Source organism: Lycium barbarum, chromosome 1 (genome assembly GCF_019175385.1).
Source record: "Lycium barbarum isolate Lr01 chromosome 1, ASM1917538v2, whole genome shotgun sequence".
NCBI classification, from domain to species: domain Eukaryota; kingdom Viridiplantae; phylum Streptophyta; class Magnoliopsida; order Solanales; family Solanaceae; genus Lycium; species Lycium barbarum.
This window is the reverse complement of record NC_083337.1, coordinates 148,723,424-148,739,408: the sequence shown is the minus strand read 5'-3', so window position 1 is coordinate 148,739,408 and position 15,985 is coordinate 148,723,424. Positions and strand designations below refer to the sequence as shown.

The 15,985-nt window shown below is 37.2% G+C and overlaps 1 protein-coding gene across 1 annotated transcript; it reads right to left on the bottom strand.

The window, feature by feature from the left end:
* Positions 1–8,462: 8,462 nt before the first annotated feature.
* LOC132643040 (serine/threonine-protein phosphatase PP1 isozyme 2-like) lies at positions 8,463–15,484 on the bottom strand. The gene is made up of 4 exons (XM_060359901.1): positions 15,135–15,484; positions 10,412–10,971; positions 9,733–9,954; positions 8,463–8,798 (listed from the first exon to the last, which is right to left on the bottom strand). The coding sequence occupies exons 1-4, from the start codon at positions 15,307–15,309 to the stop codon at positions 8,775–8,777; spliced, it is 981 nt and encodes a 326-aa protein (XP_060215884.1). The 5' UTR covers positions 15,310–15,484; the 3' UTR covers positions 8,463–8,774.
* Between the last annotated feature and the right edge of the window lie 501 nt (positions 15,485–15,985).

Genomic DNA, 15,985 nt, shown 5'->3' with positions numbered 1-15,985 from the left:
ATACAAGATACATACATGCTAAATATAAGCTATTTCATGAAACCATATTTACAAGTTATTTCGTGAAATCATGATTGCAAGTCAAGTACAAGTTAATTCACAAAATTCATGGGCTTCTTAGCCAATTATATCATGTTCATGTTTTTGGGAGTTGCACGAATTACCGAGAAGGCTCAAATAGCCTGAAACTACGTAGCCACCGTAGGACAAGGATCGCTCCGCCCAGTTAGGATGATTCCTTAATTTTACACTGAATGGATCCATCAGGCATGTTATCACCTTATACCCTGGCAAGGTATGGGGGCTCTGCTGGTCCGGTGAGGTACCAGACTCCACGTACCCACGTGGTGATATCACATGATCGGTTTATGAAATGCTCTCCCTACATATCATGTTTTACTTATGTTATATATGTTAGGATTTGAATCCCAAATCCGACCTTTGTAAGCAGGTTCCCAGGAAATATTGGAGGGTCACAGCTGGACCACTTAAATACCAACCTCCTTAGACAGAACCTACTTACGCCGTGATGTAAACGAAGAATAAATAGCACACACAGATTTATAGTGGTTCACCCTCAATGTGAGAGCTACGTCCACGTTGCTACTGCAGATCTTATTAAAGAAGAAATATTACAAGTGTTTACAACACTCAACCTCACAACCCCAATCCCAATTACACTCAAGAATTTTACCACAGAAAATTCTCTCAAAGACCTTCTCTTACTTAGGCCTTTCACTAAGAGTATTTCTCTTAGATTTTTTCTCTCTTTGGGATGTGTTGTCTTCTTCAATTTGGTGTCTTACAAATGAACCATAAGCTACCTATTTATAGGAATGAATTTCCTATGATGAGGTAAGCGCTTACATCACGACTATTATGAGGTAAGCGCTTACATCACGACTATGTGAACAAAAGAATTGACTTGTTTGGCCAATTCCACACCCAACAAATCTCCCACTTGAAGACTAATTTTAATTTGTCTTCACACTTTGATCGATGCAGCAGCTCTTTCCTAGTTTCATACTTCGTGCAGGCCAACTGAAGCTGAGCATAGCTTCAGTTTGTCTATCGTCACTACCTTTGTCAGCATGTCTGCTGGATTCTGACTCCCTGCGATCTTCTCAAGCACTAGCGCTCCATCTTCCAAAGCTGATCTAATGAAATGGTACCGGAGTTGTATGTGCTTCGTTCGAGCATGGTAGACCGGGTTCTTTGCCAAATGAATAGCACTTTGGCTATCACAATATAGCACACTTCCCTCGTGGTCCTGATCCAATTCCCGCAGAAAAGATTGTAGCCACATCATTTCCTTTGTGGCCTCCGTCACAGCAACGTACTCAGCCTCACAACTAGAGAGAGCTACTATCTTTTGTAACTTGGAAACCCAAGAGATTGCAGTACCTCCGAAGGTGTAAACATACCCGGATGTGCTCTTTCTACTATCAATATCACCACCGTTGTCAGCATCAACATACCCTTGCAATCTTGTTTTTGATTTTCGGAAATACAGAGTTGAACTCGAGCTGCCTTTCAAATATCTGAATATCCACTTCACAGCCTCCAGTGTTGCTTTCCCGGATTGCTCATAAATCGGCTGACAACTCCCACTGCATGTGCAATGTCTGGCCTTGTACATATCATTGCATACATAAGACTACCGATTGCAGATGCATAAGGTATCTTGTCCATCTGCTTCTTCTCATCCTCGGTTGTCGGCGACTGATCCTTTGACAACCGAAAGTGTCCAGCCAAGGGAGTGCTGACTGGCTTGGCATCATGCATGTTGAACCTTTTGATAACTTTCCTCACATATTCTTCTTGTGAGAGTTTGATGCCCTCATTGCTTCGGTCGATTCTCATCCCAAGGATTTGCTTTGCAGCTCCCAAATCCTTCATTGCAAACTCTTCCGATAGCCCTTTTTTCAACCGATCAATCTCCTGTAGGTTTGCTCCTACGATTAGCATGTCGTCGACATAGAGTAGCAGTATCATGTACTAGTCTTCAAATTTTTTAAAGTAACAGCAGTGATCTGCCTCGCACCTTGAAAAATCAGCTTTCTTCATAAAGCTGTCAAACTTTAAATACCACTGTCTTGGAGCCTGTTTTAGTCCGTACAGACTCTTTTGAAGTTTGCACACCAGATTCTCCTTTCCTTTGACTTTGAATCCCTCCGGCTGTCGCATGTAGATTTCCTCGTCTAGATCACCGTGAAGAAATGCAGTTTTCACGTCCATCTGTTGCAGATGTAGATTTTCCTTTGCTACCAGTCCAAGAACAGTTCTGATAGTCACCATCTTGACTACGGGAGAGAAGATCTCCGTATAGTCAATGCCTTCTTTCTGTTGAAATCCCTTTGCAACCAGCCTTGCTTTATAACGCTTGCTTCCATTGGGTTCTTCCTTTATCCGATAAGCCCATTTGTTTTGCAATGCCTTCTTATCCTTTGGCAACTCGGTTAACTCCCATGTATGATTTGCCGATAGTGAATCCATCTCATCTTTCATTGCCAGCTCCCACTTGGTCGATTCATCGACTTGCATTGCTTCTTCATAACATTCCGGCTCCCCTCTATCAGTGAGTAGAATGTAGTTGAGGGATGGAGAGTACCTGTGAATCGGCTTCCTGATCCTGGATGATCTACGCAGTTCTGTGATTGGCGTCTGCTTATTTATTTCATAATCGGCACTTTCATCAGCACCTTCTCGGATTGTTTGTTCCTCTTCCTCGGTTGTACCTGGCTGCGGCTCAGGTGTCGGGAAGTCTCTCAAATCGACTATTTCCGATTCCTTGTCTTGACATTCTGATTTTTTTTGCAACTTGTCTTTGTACAGTACCTCTTCGTTGAAGACAACATTCCTGCTTCGGATGATCTTCCGATTTTGTTCATCCCAAAATCGGTAACCAAGCTCGGTGTCACCATAGCCAATAAAGTAACACTTCTTTGATTTTGGATCAAGCTTGCTTCTAGCCGTATCATCATTATGAACATATGATAAGCAGCCGAACACTTTCAGAAATGAAAGATTTACCTTCTTGCCACTCCAGGCTTCTTCTGGAATTCTGAAATCCAAGGGAACTGACGGTCCTCGGTTAATTAAGAAGGCCGCGGTATTGACTGCATCTGCCCAGAATATCTTGGGCAGTCCAGAGTGTATTCTCATACTCCGAGCACGCTCGTTCAATGTTCGGTTCATTCTTTCAGCTATTCCATTTTGTTGCGGCGTTCCAGGAATAGTCTTCATCATCTTGATCCCATTATCGGCACAGTACCGTTTGAAATCACCATTAGTGTATTCTCCGTCGTTGTCGGACCTCAAACACTTCAACTTGAGGTTTGTTTCATTCTCAACCATGGCTTTCCATCTTTTGAATACACTAAACACATCGGATTTATTTTTCATAAAGTAAACCCACACCTTCCTAGTTGAATCATCAATGAAGGTCACGTAGTAGTGTGATCCTCCAAGAGAGGGGACAGTGGTAGGTCCCCACACGTCTATGTGCACCAATTCAAGCTTCTCGACCTTCAACTCCCTGCCTGCATTTGAGGAGCTTACTCGCTTTTGTTTTCCGAGAATGCAGCTCTCACACGTATGAAGGTCCACCGTCTTTAGCTCCGGAATTAAGCCATTTGTCACCAACAGCTTCATCCCCTTCTGGCTGATATGTCCCAGCCGACAATGCCACAAATCTGTCTTCTTTGTGTTGTCAACCACAGCAACAGTATCACGACAGCTAGTCATCATGTAGAGAGTGCCAATCTTCTTTCCTCGGCCAACTACCATAGCACCTTTCGCCACCTTCCAAGACCCATTACCAAAATTGAGATCATATCCCTCATCATCAAGCTGACCTACTGAGATCAGGTTTCGCATCAGCTTTGGAACATGTCTAACTTTTGTAATCTTCCACGAGGATCCATTTGACATCTTCAAATTAATGTCTCCCGTGCCAACAACGTCTAGCGGCTCTCCATCGGCTAAATAAACTTTGCCGAGATTCCCAGCCACGTAGTTTGTCATTATATCATGATATGGGGTGGTATGAAAGGACGCTCCTGAGTCAAGCACCCAAGAGTCTATCGGGCTGTCAATCGATAGCAACAACGCATCACCAATGTCTTCCGTAGCAGCGTTAATTCCAGCCCTCTTGTTGTCCTCCTTCTTTGGCGCCCTGCAGTTCTTCTTGAAGTGACCTGGTTTTCCACAGTTCCAACACTCGTGTGTTCGTCCTGGTCTGGATTGACCCCTGCCATTCCTTGACTTCGATCTGCCCCTATTTCGGTTGTAGTTTCTGTCAAAATTTCTGCTTCTGTTTTCAACATTAAAAGCAGAACTCGTCGATGCCTCTCCAGAATCTGTCCTGCGCACCTCCTCAGCAAGGATACGATCCCTAACATTGTTGAACTTTAGTTTGTTACTGCCGACAGAATTACTAACCGCTGCTCTCATTGGCTCCCAGCTATTTGGTAGGGATGCCAACAAAATTAGAGCTTGTACTTCATCATCGAAATCAATTTTTACCGATGACAATTGATTTACAATGGTATTGAATTCATTTATGTGTGCAGCAACATGAGCATTTTCCATCATCTTTAGATGAAATAGTTTCTTCATGAGAAATACCTTATTATTTGCCGAAGGTTTCATACATATCAGACAATACCTTCATCACATCTGCAGTGGTCTTCTCCTTTGCCACGTTGTGAGCAACGTTCTTCGACAGCGTTAGCCGAATGACTCCCAGAACTTGTCTGTCGAGGAGATCCCAATCTGCTTGCTTCATCTCCTCTGGTTTCGGACTCAGAGGTTCATGAAGCTTTCTGCCATATAAATAATCTTCAATTTGCATTCTCCAGAACGCAAAGTCTGTACCATCGAATTTACCGATGCCGTGCGTCGTACCTTCTTCGCCTCCCATCGTTTCTAAATCACAACACAACCTGTTGCTCTGATACCAGTTGTTAGGATTTGAATCCCAAATCCGACCTTTGTAAGCAGGTTCCCAGGAAATATTGGAGGGTCACAGCTAGACCACTTAAATACCAACCTCCTTAGACAGAACCTACTTACGCCGTGATGTAAACGAAGAATAAATAGCACACACAGATTTATAGTGGTTCACCCTCAATGAGAGAGCTACGTCCACGTTGCTACTGCAGATCTTATTAAAGAAGAAATATTACAAGTGTTTACAACACTCAACCTCACAACCCCAATCCCAATTACACTCAAGAATTTTACCACAGAAAATTCTCTCAAAGACCTTCTCTTACTTAGGCCTTTCACTAAGAGTATTTCTCTTAGATTTTTTCTCTCTTTGGGATGTGTTGTCTTCTTCAATTTGGTGTCTTACAAATGAACCATAAGCTACCTATTTATAGGAATGAATTTCCTATGATGAGGTAAGCGCTTACATCACGACTATTATGAGGTAAGCGCTTACATCACGACTATGTGAACAAAAGAATTGACTTGTTTGGCCAATTCCACACCCAACAATATATATATATGTACCCATGCTCATGCTCATGCTCATGTTCATGTCCAGGTTTCAGTTTCAGTTCTTATCATATTATTCCATGTCTCATGTTATTTCTTTCAGTTGCTTTACATTCCAGTACATTCAATGTGCTGACATCCCCTTTTATTGCCCGGGGGCCTGCATTTCACGATGCAGGTACTGATTTACAGGACGACGCATCTGCTCAGTAGGACAACATTCTTATCAGCTTATTGGTGAGCCCCATCTCATTCGGGGTTTAGTCAACTCTTTATTTTATGATTAGCTATGCATCTGAGGTATGCCGAGGGCCTTGTCCCAGCGAGTATGTTTTCCATGTTCAGACTTATGTTAGAGGTTTCATAGACTAGACAAGTCAGTTATGTCATGTCATACTTTCGGGGTCGTATAGCCATTTTGGCTCATTCATGTTATTTTCGCACTCATGTTTAAACAAGTATTTTGATTAAGTATTATGACTTATTGCATTTTATAAAGGCTCGTCATGCAATCACGTTATATTTCGCTCATGTTATGCCTCATGATGATTCAGCAAGCCATGTGGTTCGCTCGGTCACATGCAGTAAGGCACCGAGTGCCGTTTTATGCCCAGGCCATGGTTTAGGGCGTGACAGTGATGTCTATTTACTAGGCGTTTGGACATGAATTGAGTATTATTTGAAAAAAAAAAAAAGAAGTAATACTTAAAGTTGAAAATAATATTTGGAAGCTGAAGTCATGTTTGGACATACATTTTAGTTGAAAAAAAATTGGAAGTTTTATGCTGGAAACAAATATACTTAAATACTGGTTTTGCTAGTTTTTAAGATTGGAAAACTCATCTTCAAAAATCAAAACAAACCATTAAATCTTTCCAATGTGTAATAAAAAATCATTTTAATTTTTTTTTTTAAATCATTTCCTCAACGGACCCTTAGATTATAACAAACGTATACCAAGAATAATCAGTGCATAACAAATTATACCACCTCATATTGTACATTACATACTAGCCAAAATTTGTAAAAGAAAAAGACTAGGGTTATTTTTTGTCTTTGTTGAACTATTGTATAGTACAAAAATAGCTTTTCGTTATGCACTTGGGGTTTTACTTGCAATCACATTTTAATAGCTATAAAATTTCTTTTCTACTCTATAGAAACATGAGTTTCTATAGAGTTTCGTGGTCAGTCACCACTCAATTTAAAATAAAAAATAAAAAAGTGGACCCCTTACTAAAAAAATAAAGCAATATAAAAAATTAAAAAAAATAAAAAGGAAAAAAAGTGAACCCCACCACCTCCAAACTCATGTAAAAAAAAAAGATGGATCCCATATTAAAAATATCAAGCGATATCAAAAAAAAAAAAAAAAGTGGACCCCATATTAAAAAAAAAAGCAATGTCAAAAGAAAAAAAACGTGCACCCCATATTAAAAAATCAAACAATATTCATGTTATTTTCAAAGTATCCCATTAAGTCAATAATAGTGGATTCATTGTCACATACGTATCAACCCATTAGTGGGAGCAAATAAAATTATTGTACAGCAAAAAATGTGGACCCAATATTATTGCTTTTCTTCAAAATGTTAAGTAGCCAAACCATACAATTTCCTTTCTTTTCTTATATTAGCCTAACATCTAATCAAGATATTTAACTGTTGTATTTGCTATTCCGTTATGTCATTTATTTGTTATGTTTACTAAATAAATATACTTAAAATATTTATATTTTAAAATAAGATAGAATTTAATTACTTTTTCATTTTTATTCTTACTCTAATAAATGTGAAAAGAGATTAATGTCGAAAAAGAAAACATAATATTAAATGGAGGTCAAATAATAAATAAGGTAAATTAGTCAAATTATAATTCTAATTGACGTTTCCTTAAAAAACCGTGCAGAAGACAACATGATAAGTAAAATGAGTTAAACCAAGAATATTCACCAAAAATTAAAAAATAGTAGTTCTTCGTTCAAATAAAAAATCAAATTTCTACTTTGTTTCGTTTTAAACATGTAAAATTAATTTAATGATTTGAATTACAATTATCCAAATCAAAATTTGATAAAAAGATAATAATTATTGTTTAGGTCCAATCTACATACATTAGCAATAGAATATTTTACACCTTTAAATTAATCGAATTAAAATTCAAAGTATCAACTGATGCTTAAATATTGCTATTGTTTTGTCTCAAAGAGAGGAAAATAATTTCCTTTTAAACAAATCTTCTCTTTTAAAAAATATTAATAAATTTTTGTAAATTTTGTATTCGTAGCAAACACTAATATAATAAAATTTTGAATACGGAGCACAAACTACAATATTATATTAATCGTGTTTTGAACATAATATATATATATATATATATATATATATATATATATAAACAGTGCAAACTAATGTATGTTTATTAGCAATATAAAATATACATATTATCAGTACCTAAACATAACTACATACACATGTATACACTATAATCCAAAATGTTGGGCGCACGAGCATACGCCATCTGGTCATAATATTAAAGATGAGATGTTTAGAGCTAAATAGTAGTCAAATACAAGAAGGTATCATCCCGTTTTAAGTAGGCTAAAATAAAAAGGGTGTCATAAAATTTTGGAGTTGATGAAAGAGTGATATAAAATGGAATAGGAGTACACGTTTTTTACCTCTAACCTTCAAACAACAGGAGGATATTTGCGCAATCCTTGTCAGAGCATGATTAGCCATAATTAAGATTGAAAAAGGCAGAATAAGATGATTAAAGACCATTGCACACTTTGGGGACTGAAATTATGATATTTGACTTTCTCATAATTATGATATTTGACTTTCAAATGTTTGTGGGTTGCATTTTGTAGTTCTTCAGTTTGAGACAAAAATTAAATCCAAGGGACAGCTAAACTCTACAAAAGCGTGAAACATTACAAGAGAAACATACGCATCTAAGAAAACAGACATCCAGCACTTTTTAACACAAAGGGTAACATTTGTTCCCTGGATCAAACTGCACCAAAAAAGTTTCCTGAATAAAAGACCAAAAGAGGGTTAGAAAATCTATTTGCTGGTGAATCATACAGCTTGCCTCACTGGATTGGTTTATATCATACATGACAAATCAAAATTACTACAGATTTCCCGATTCGAATCTTGGGAAGGTATCTTCTTCACTTCTGCAATGCTTCCAAACCCGAGCCTCCATCTGCATATACTGGAGCTAAGAGGGGTAGTTGACAATGAAACTGGATTTGGTTCGTCTCATCCAATTTTACCAAGAAATGACTGTAACGAAATTTGGATATCAGTGTTAAAGTGGCACAAAGAGGGAGAACCACATCAGTGACCATCAATGCGTATGAATAAACATCCGTAAGTACTGTTAAAAGAAGCAAAATATAGCCAAGCAGCACAAGGATTCATCTAAAAGAGAATGATACCATCAGACTGACTCAACTATGAGACATGCAATGAGGAGAAAAAAAACTTAATATACTGATTATACTCCGAAAGTAGCCTATATTGATTATAATCCGAAAGTAGCCTGGACCATGATCTTCGATGCCTAAATACATTGACTAAATGTGATGTGGAAAGAGTCCTTTACCCCAGAATAAGGAAACAGGGAAACGGAAGATAAAGGGAGGTTCTTGCAGAATGAACTCAAGGGACATTAATTAGATTTATATGTCAACAAATTAAGCAGCTCCTGGATCCAACTGCTGACACTATCTTAAATGCTGATCATAATTTGATATTGGTGCAAACAAATAACAACAACACCTCTTACTTTTTGATGGTTCTTGTATCAGATATCAAAAAATGGCCAGAAGCAGGATATAAGTTCACCTTCGAAATTTCACCTAATAAAGAAACTTAAAATAATTGGAATTAGTGCGAATGGACATTGATAGTTTTGTCTAATGAGATTTTAACCACTATTTTTATTTCTTCCTAACAATAAGGCTACGGAAGGATAGTTTTGTCTTATGAGATTCTCACCGCTCTTTTCATTTCTTCCTAAAGGACTACAGAAGGAACAGAGAGAAAAGGGATTCGGCAAAGGTTATCGAGTGCTTGAAGATAGAAGGCTGGAATTTTCCGATGCATTTTTACTAAGGCACTTGCAATAGATGGTAGGTTGTTTAAGTAACTACTAAATAAAACATGCATACCACTTGGATCAAAAGTAAAAGTTGCCGCTTGCATATAGGTTTACCTTCGATTTTGCTGGAGTTGCATTTTTAACCGTAGTAGTGCTCCCAAATCCTCCAAACTTTGGCTTCTTCTCTGCAGGCTTTAATATCTGAAAAGAACACATCAGAGTCTCATCCACACTCATCATAGCACCAGCATTGTCAAACTCTCCACAATAATTAGGGGCTGAAAAAATCGTCACAAGTTGTCTATCAGCAAAAAATTCATATCCATCTTCCACAACCTGCAGTTACACACATAGCCAGTAAGATTTAAGAAACAAAACTCCCCAAAAAAGAACATTATAAGTAGGTATAATAGCACTTGTAGTCCCCCTAGGTTATTGGTAAATTTTGTTTTTGGTCCTTATGATAAACTCAGCATATTTAACCTTCAATAATTTAAAATGTGTTTTTAGTTCCTTCAAATAGAAAATGTTATATTTGAGCACTTAAAACTACATTACCGTCAAACATGAAGTAACAATACAAATTTAGCGTAACGTTTGAGTAATTAAGTGATAAAATGGTTAATAATTAAGGTTAACTTGTGAATATTCAAAAGGATCAAAAGTGCAAAATTCAGTTAATCGAAGGTGTAATATGTGCTAGTCAGATATCATAGGGACTAAACTTCGAATTTACCAATAACTAAAGGACCAAAAATGCTATTAAACCTTATAAGAAATATCCAGTTCGAACCTGGTGGGCACGACAAATAAGATCAAGATCGAGCTTCTGAAGAAACTCTGTGACCTTATCAGGGCCAAAGGTGTAAGAAACTCCCCGGTCATTCATTCCCCACTCTTTAACATCTTTACTAGGATCTGACCAGAGAAGATCACAGAGCAACCCGCTGTCTGGAACATCGGTAGGTCGTTGAAGGTTCCTTATCTCATCCAAATGATGAAGATCGGGAGAGAGTCCACCGTGCATACACAATATCTTTTCATCAATCAGAGCTGCCACTGGGAGGCAGTTAAAACAATCTGTGAATATTTTCCAAAGTCGAACATTGAACCTTCGTTTGCACTCATCATAGAATCCGTATATACGATTCACAGAAGCACATTCATGGTTTCCCCTCAAAAGAAAAAAGTTCTCAGGATACTTTATTTTATATGCAAGAAGAAGGCATATTGTTTCCAAACTTTGCTTCCCCCGATCAACATAGTCACCCAAGAATAGGTAATTGGATGTTGGAGGTAATCCACCATACTCAAACAGCCTAAGTAGATCTGAATACTGACCATGGATATCCCCTGAACCATGTATTGCAAAGAAAAAAAATTAGCTAAAAACACTGTTCAGTAAGAAAGATGAGAAGCAGCGGAAGGACGCAGGATAGAAATCTATGAACAAGAATATTAGCAAATAAAATGCATAAGGGAGTGAAGTCACGATGCATGCACAACATGAAGCACACCATACAACAGCAGTCTTTGCTCTTTGAGCAAAGTTCTTTCGGTCAGAAACAACGATGACCACACTGATTGATCTAACTGGATGGCGTCATTACTAGTATGTTAGTGGTAGACTGGTAGTAGAAATTGATTGACAATATTCGCTAAATTATTCCCAGCAGGTCCAATTACCCGAAGAACATCAAAGCTAGACCTCTTCAGTTGAATCTCACATATATAAATGCAATATTCACGCTCTTCTGTGCAGCAGAAAAGTTTCATATATTGTCTGTGAAAATAGATGATCAGGATGGTAGCATTACTGGTTGCAGCCAAAATAAAATAGATTTTAATGTAAAATGGATGAATCAACTACTGAGAGATGTTCAACAGTTTTTCTATTGCTCTTGGTGTGAATTGAACTTGTGTAAAGACAAGTTCATAATCTCAAATGAAGAATGATGAAAAGAGAAATGGAAAAAATACTCTTATATCTTGTCCTTTGAGAACCCACTTCCATCTGGTTTAGCAAATTACCAGCTCATTCAGTTTTATAAACTACTTGAAGGGGCTAAAAAACAGGTGTCTACCAAAGCAGTGTTGTCCCTCTATAGGTGCTCCAAGTTTGTACATATTTCCAGATAATATTCACATTATGGATTAAGGTGCTACTAACATAATGATTACTGGAGCATACATCATTAGCCACTCAAACCAGCTTTGACTCAATGCGTTTTTTTTTTTTTTTTTTAATGAAGTTGTTATATTCAAAAGCATCAAGCAGATGCAAAAGACTCAATGAGTTTACCCAACTAACTCAAAGTGTAAATAGATCGTGTATTTCTAACCATCACTAACCACCATTTTACTCGCTTTTACTTGCTTTCTCATTTTAGGAAAACAAATAATCAGTTGGCTTTTGAAAAAAAAATCAATCGGGTAAATCAAATTGAATGATAAAATTCAAAGAAAGGAAATTACATAAAGATAAAGTAGCATTTCTACTCTAGGTTTAGTTTCATTTCTTAAAATCGTTACTTATACTTTCAACAGGAAGACAGAGCTAAAAGCTTATTAGTCATCAGTATGGGTACATCTCCCAAACATTGAAGAGAAAAGAGAGTAAGAAAACCTAGGGATACAGCTAGTTCATGCCTTGACTGAATAATCTAGACATCCAAGTTTAGTTGGAAAACAAAAACATGATAAAAGTTACATATATCATGTCACACAGTTGTTTAGACACAACACATCACCCACGATCCACGGAAATTTTCATGTTGACCAAGCGACTCCATGGTATCTATACTCTGGAAACTCTGGCAATTTGGTTAGTTTAGGAACTCATAATTAGCAGATGGGTAATATCAAATGGCTGAAAAGAGAGAAATTTGAAATGGAAAGTAAAGGACAATAAAAGCTGAGAGGATATGTAAGAGGACCAATTTTTTAAACAAGATTATGTGTGACAGAAGGCAAAGCCACAAGTCAATTGACCTGAATGACAGTGTAAGATCCATTCTTTTAAGCTTGAGGAGAAACCTTAGGGAAGATTTAGTGCCTGAAAGACCGGTAGCGATAACTAGGATAACTAATTACATCAGCTTTCCCACTGATGTCTATTTTAGAAGTTATAGATTTCTCTTTCCTTCTAGCTGGCCCAAAGATAGAAACTAACTGGAATCATGGGTCACTTCCAAAAAATTGTATCTGATACCAAAAACTTACTATAGCAACAACTGTCAGGAACTGAAAATATTATATAACTTCATTCATTTCATGGCCACACACTGATGTTTCTCTCTCTCTCTCTCTCTCCCCGACTCTCCTCCAAAGTTAGTTCCTACAAACTGAAATGGTGATAATCTTAAAGGAGTTAGCAAGTACAGAAATCATAGGTATCACCTCAAAGTCTCAGTTTATAAGCAAAGATTAACTGGTCACGAATACCATAGATGACTTCATGCTCCTGCATTGCCTTCATGGACTTCATCTATCAGCTTCATATTTAATAATGCTGTGGAATCCATACACAAACTTTTTACGCCCAAAATAGATTCCAGACTCTAATATGTTCATCAGTCAAAGGTGTTTAATCACATAATGGAGGATAGGAAATGGTAAAGGTACTTTGCTTACAATTCACCTAATACTATTCATCTATCTCAGAAAAAATTCACCTAATACTATCCATAACCTTTACTACATTCTGCACAAACCTCTCTGTTTTTGTGGGTAGGGGGTGGGCCAGGGGGGGGGGTCCCACGGGGGTAGTGAGAAGGAATTTAAAAAACGAGAAGCTAATGCAAATACAACAATAGGTAACCTAACTTTATTTTCTGTAAAGCTGCCTAACATCAATTGCAATCAAATCTTATGTATGAATAAGAGGCCCTTCAGGAGAGCAATTAATGCTACTTCAGTGGAGGACCTCTAAAAGATATCATCCTACTTCTTAAAAAAAATTGAGGAGAGAAAACAGGTGTGAACGAGGAGAGGCAGAAAATAATGAGACGTGGGGGTTATTTTCCTAGTTCCATTAGGAAGTAAAAGAGGGAAATAGTAAGGCAAGTAATTCAAATATTCCCCTTCCAAGTCACGCCTCATCCGTTGGACCAGAAATAACATTAATGAGAGACCTTTTCACTGGCATATGTAGATAAAGAGGAAATAGGATTATTCAAGAGAAGAATGATGGATTATAAAGCGGGAAGAGAACTATGAATGAGATCATTAGCAAAGGTTAATCTCATTATTTATGCCAGGTACTTGTTAACTAGCGACACATGTCAAACTGTCCCAGTAGAAATATAGAATACAAAATAAAAAGATGAACAACTTAAAAGTAAGAGTGTTTTTTTTTTTTTGAAACTAAATAAATGATTAGCAAAAGTAAGAGTTATTATTTACAGAAAAGGGTTTAATCCTACTGTTTTACCCTAAGCAATAAATACTAGTACGGCTTCCAGAATACAAAATATCTTAAAGCAAGTCCATTCGTTCCTATCCATACTGTTTGTAACTGAATCTACTGGTGGCCTCATTAAGTTGAATGCAAAAACTCTATCCAGACTACGCTGCTAGTAACAGCCTTCAAACTAATTAAAAGCAAAAATCAACAAATTCATGCAATTTGGACGCATTGGACATGAAGGGAGATGTTTTTCAAAAATATTGTTTCACCTTACAAATTTATCTTATGGATCACCCTCCAGTGTTTAGTTGAGTACAAAGTGAGTTATATACAAGGTGGAGGGTAGGATATCACGATAAACTTTTTGATAACCGAGAAATCTCTTAATGGCAAGTGACACATGGTTTGAAACTCAGGGGATTTACCTTCTGGGTCGAGCTCGTCACAGGGGGCTTGCCTAGTGCGGGTTATCTCTTCTGTGTGGTTTGCGGGCATTGCACAAGAGCGGGGTTTACCCCATGCGCACCCGAAGGGTAGTGGCTGCGGGTTCCCTTGTCATCAAAAATGGGTGCTCTCTACTTAAATACCAGGTTTTTGTCTGTAGCAGGGTTCAAACTAGTGATCTGCGCCTAACCCACACATCGCGTGTTATGCTCTTAACACTAGAACAAAGCCCCGGGTGGCGTGTATGAGGATAATGTTTTAATAATATATATCTAGATATTAAAAATTGAAAATTAGTTTCTATGTTAGGTTGAAGCAAGAGATATGTAGCATGAGTCTGGACATTTCTGAAAAAGAAAAAATGACTGCCACACCCCTTAGGTGGAAAATAATCAAACACTAAACCAAACAAACAGCAATTAGGAAAAGTCAATTTCCAATAATAAAACCAGTTGTTCACCAGAACTAGCCAAAGTAACAGAACGTAACCCTAAGAAAGACCACATCAGTACTTATCCACTGCAACAAATTAATTTCAGTAATAACTAACTATCATATAAAATTGCAGCATCAAGAAAGCCCGCTTTCAAGGAACCCCAAGATGTAATTAAGGCTAAAAATTGAAAAACAACAACTATACAACTTAAATGAAAAAAACCCTTACCACAGATCTTGATGGGTGCATCAAGTTCAAGAAGATTAGGCTGTTGCAAGAATATTTCTTTGGACTTTAGACAAAGTTGTCTAATTTCTGCCTCAGAAAGTTGCACTTGTTTTCCAGGTCTGCCACGAACTTGAAGCAACCGATTGATTATATCATCAATTGCTAATAAATCCATATTTCTTGCTCTGCTTAACTTTGCATATAACACAACTATATGTCAAGAACAAGTAGGAGAATAAAGTGTAGTGGACAAGTGGTGACTAGTCTTCGTCTCTCTTTTTTTGTTTTAAACTAAAGTTAAAGAGTTGTGTATTTTAGGGGTGGTGACTTTGGATTTTGAAAATGGCTTTTTGTGTGGGGGAACATTCGTGTCTATCTTTGAGAGTAGGGCAACGTCTCTACAAAGAAAATAATTGGTCCCACGCGGTGTACAAATAAAACAAAGAGAAACATGGTATTCCTTTAACTAAAAAAGCAAAGTGTTAATTATATTAAACACACTTTTAATATGATTAATGATCTGTTATGAATATATCTTTTGTATTTTAAAATTAAATACTTACACCTTGGATGATGTTATTTCTTTTCTAAAAAAATTTAAACCTTTTATATAATAGAAATTCTACACAAATGAAATTTCATTTACTTATATACATTTAAGATATTTTGAGGTGAATGAATTAATAAGAAAAGTGTCACGACTCAACTAGGGGCCGCGACAGGTACCCGATACTTGTACCGAGCATTCCTGATCTCGTATCGTACTTTTACTACTAGGTGGGCCGTATAGACTATACCGTATCTTTTTTTTTTCTGTTGCTTAACGCTAACATTAATGGCATAATTGTAGA

What these genes read in the sequence shown, in the direction of transcription:
- LOC132643040 (XM_060359901.1), bottom strand. Translation starts at nt 15,309, where the DNA reads ATGGATTTATTAGCAATTGATGATATAATCAATCGGTTGCTTCAAGTT. An exon ending in TGCACCCATCAAGATCTGTG is followed by an intron (nt 10,972 to 15,134) that starts GTAAGGGTTTTT and finishes TACATGGTTCAG; the next exon opens with GGGATATCCATGGTCAGTAT. An exon ending in TTATTTGTCGTGCCCACCAG is followed by an intron (nt 9,955 to 10,411) that starts GTTCGAACTGGA and finishes GTGTAACTGCAG; the next exon opens with GTTGTGGAAGATGGATATGA.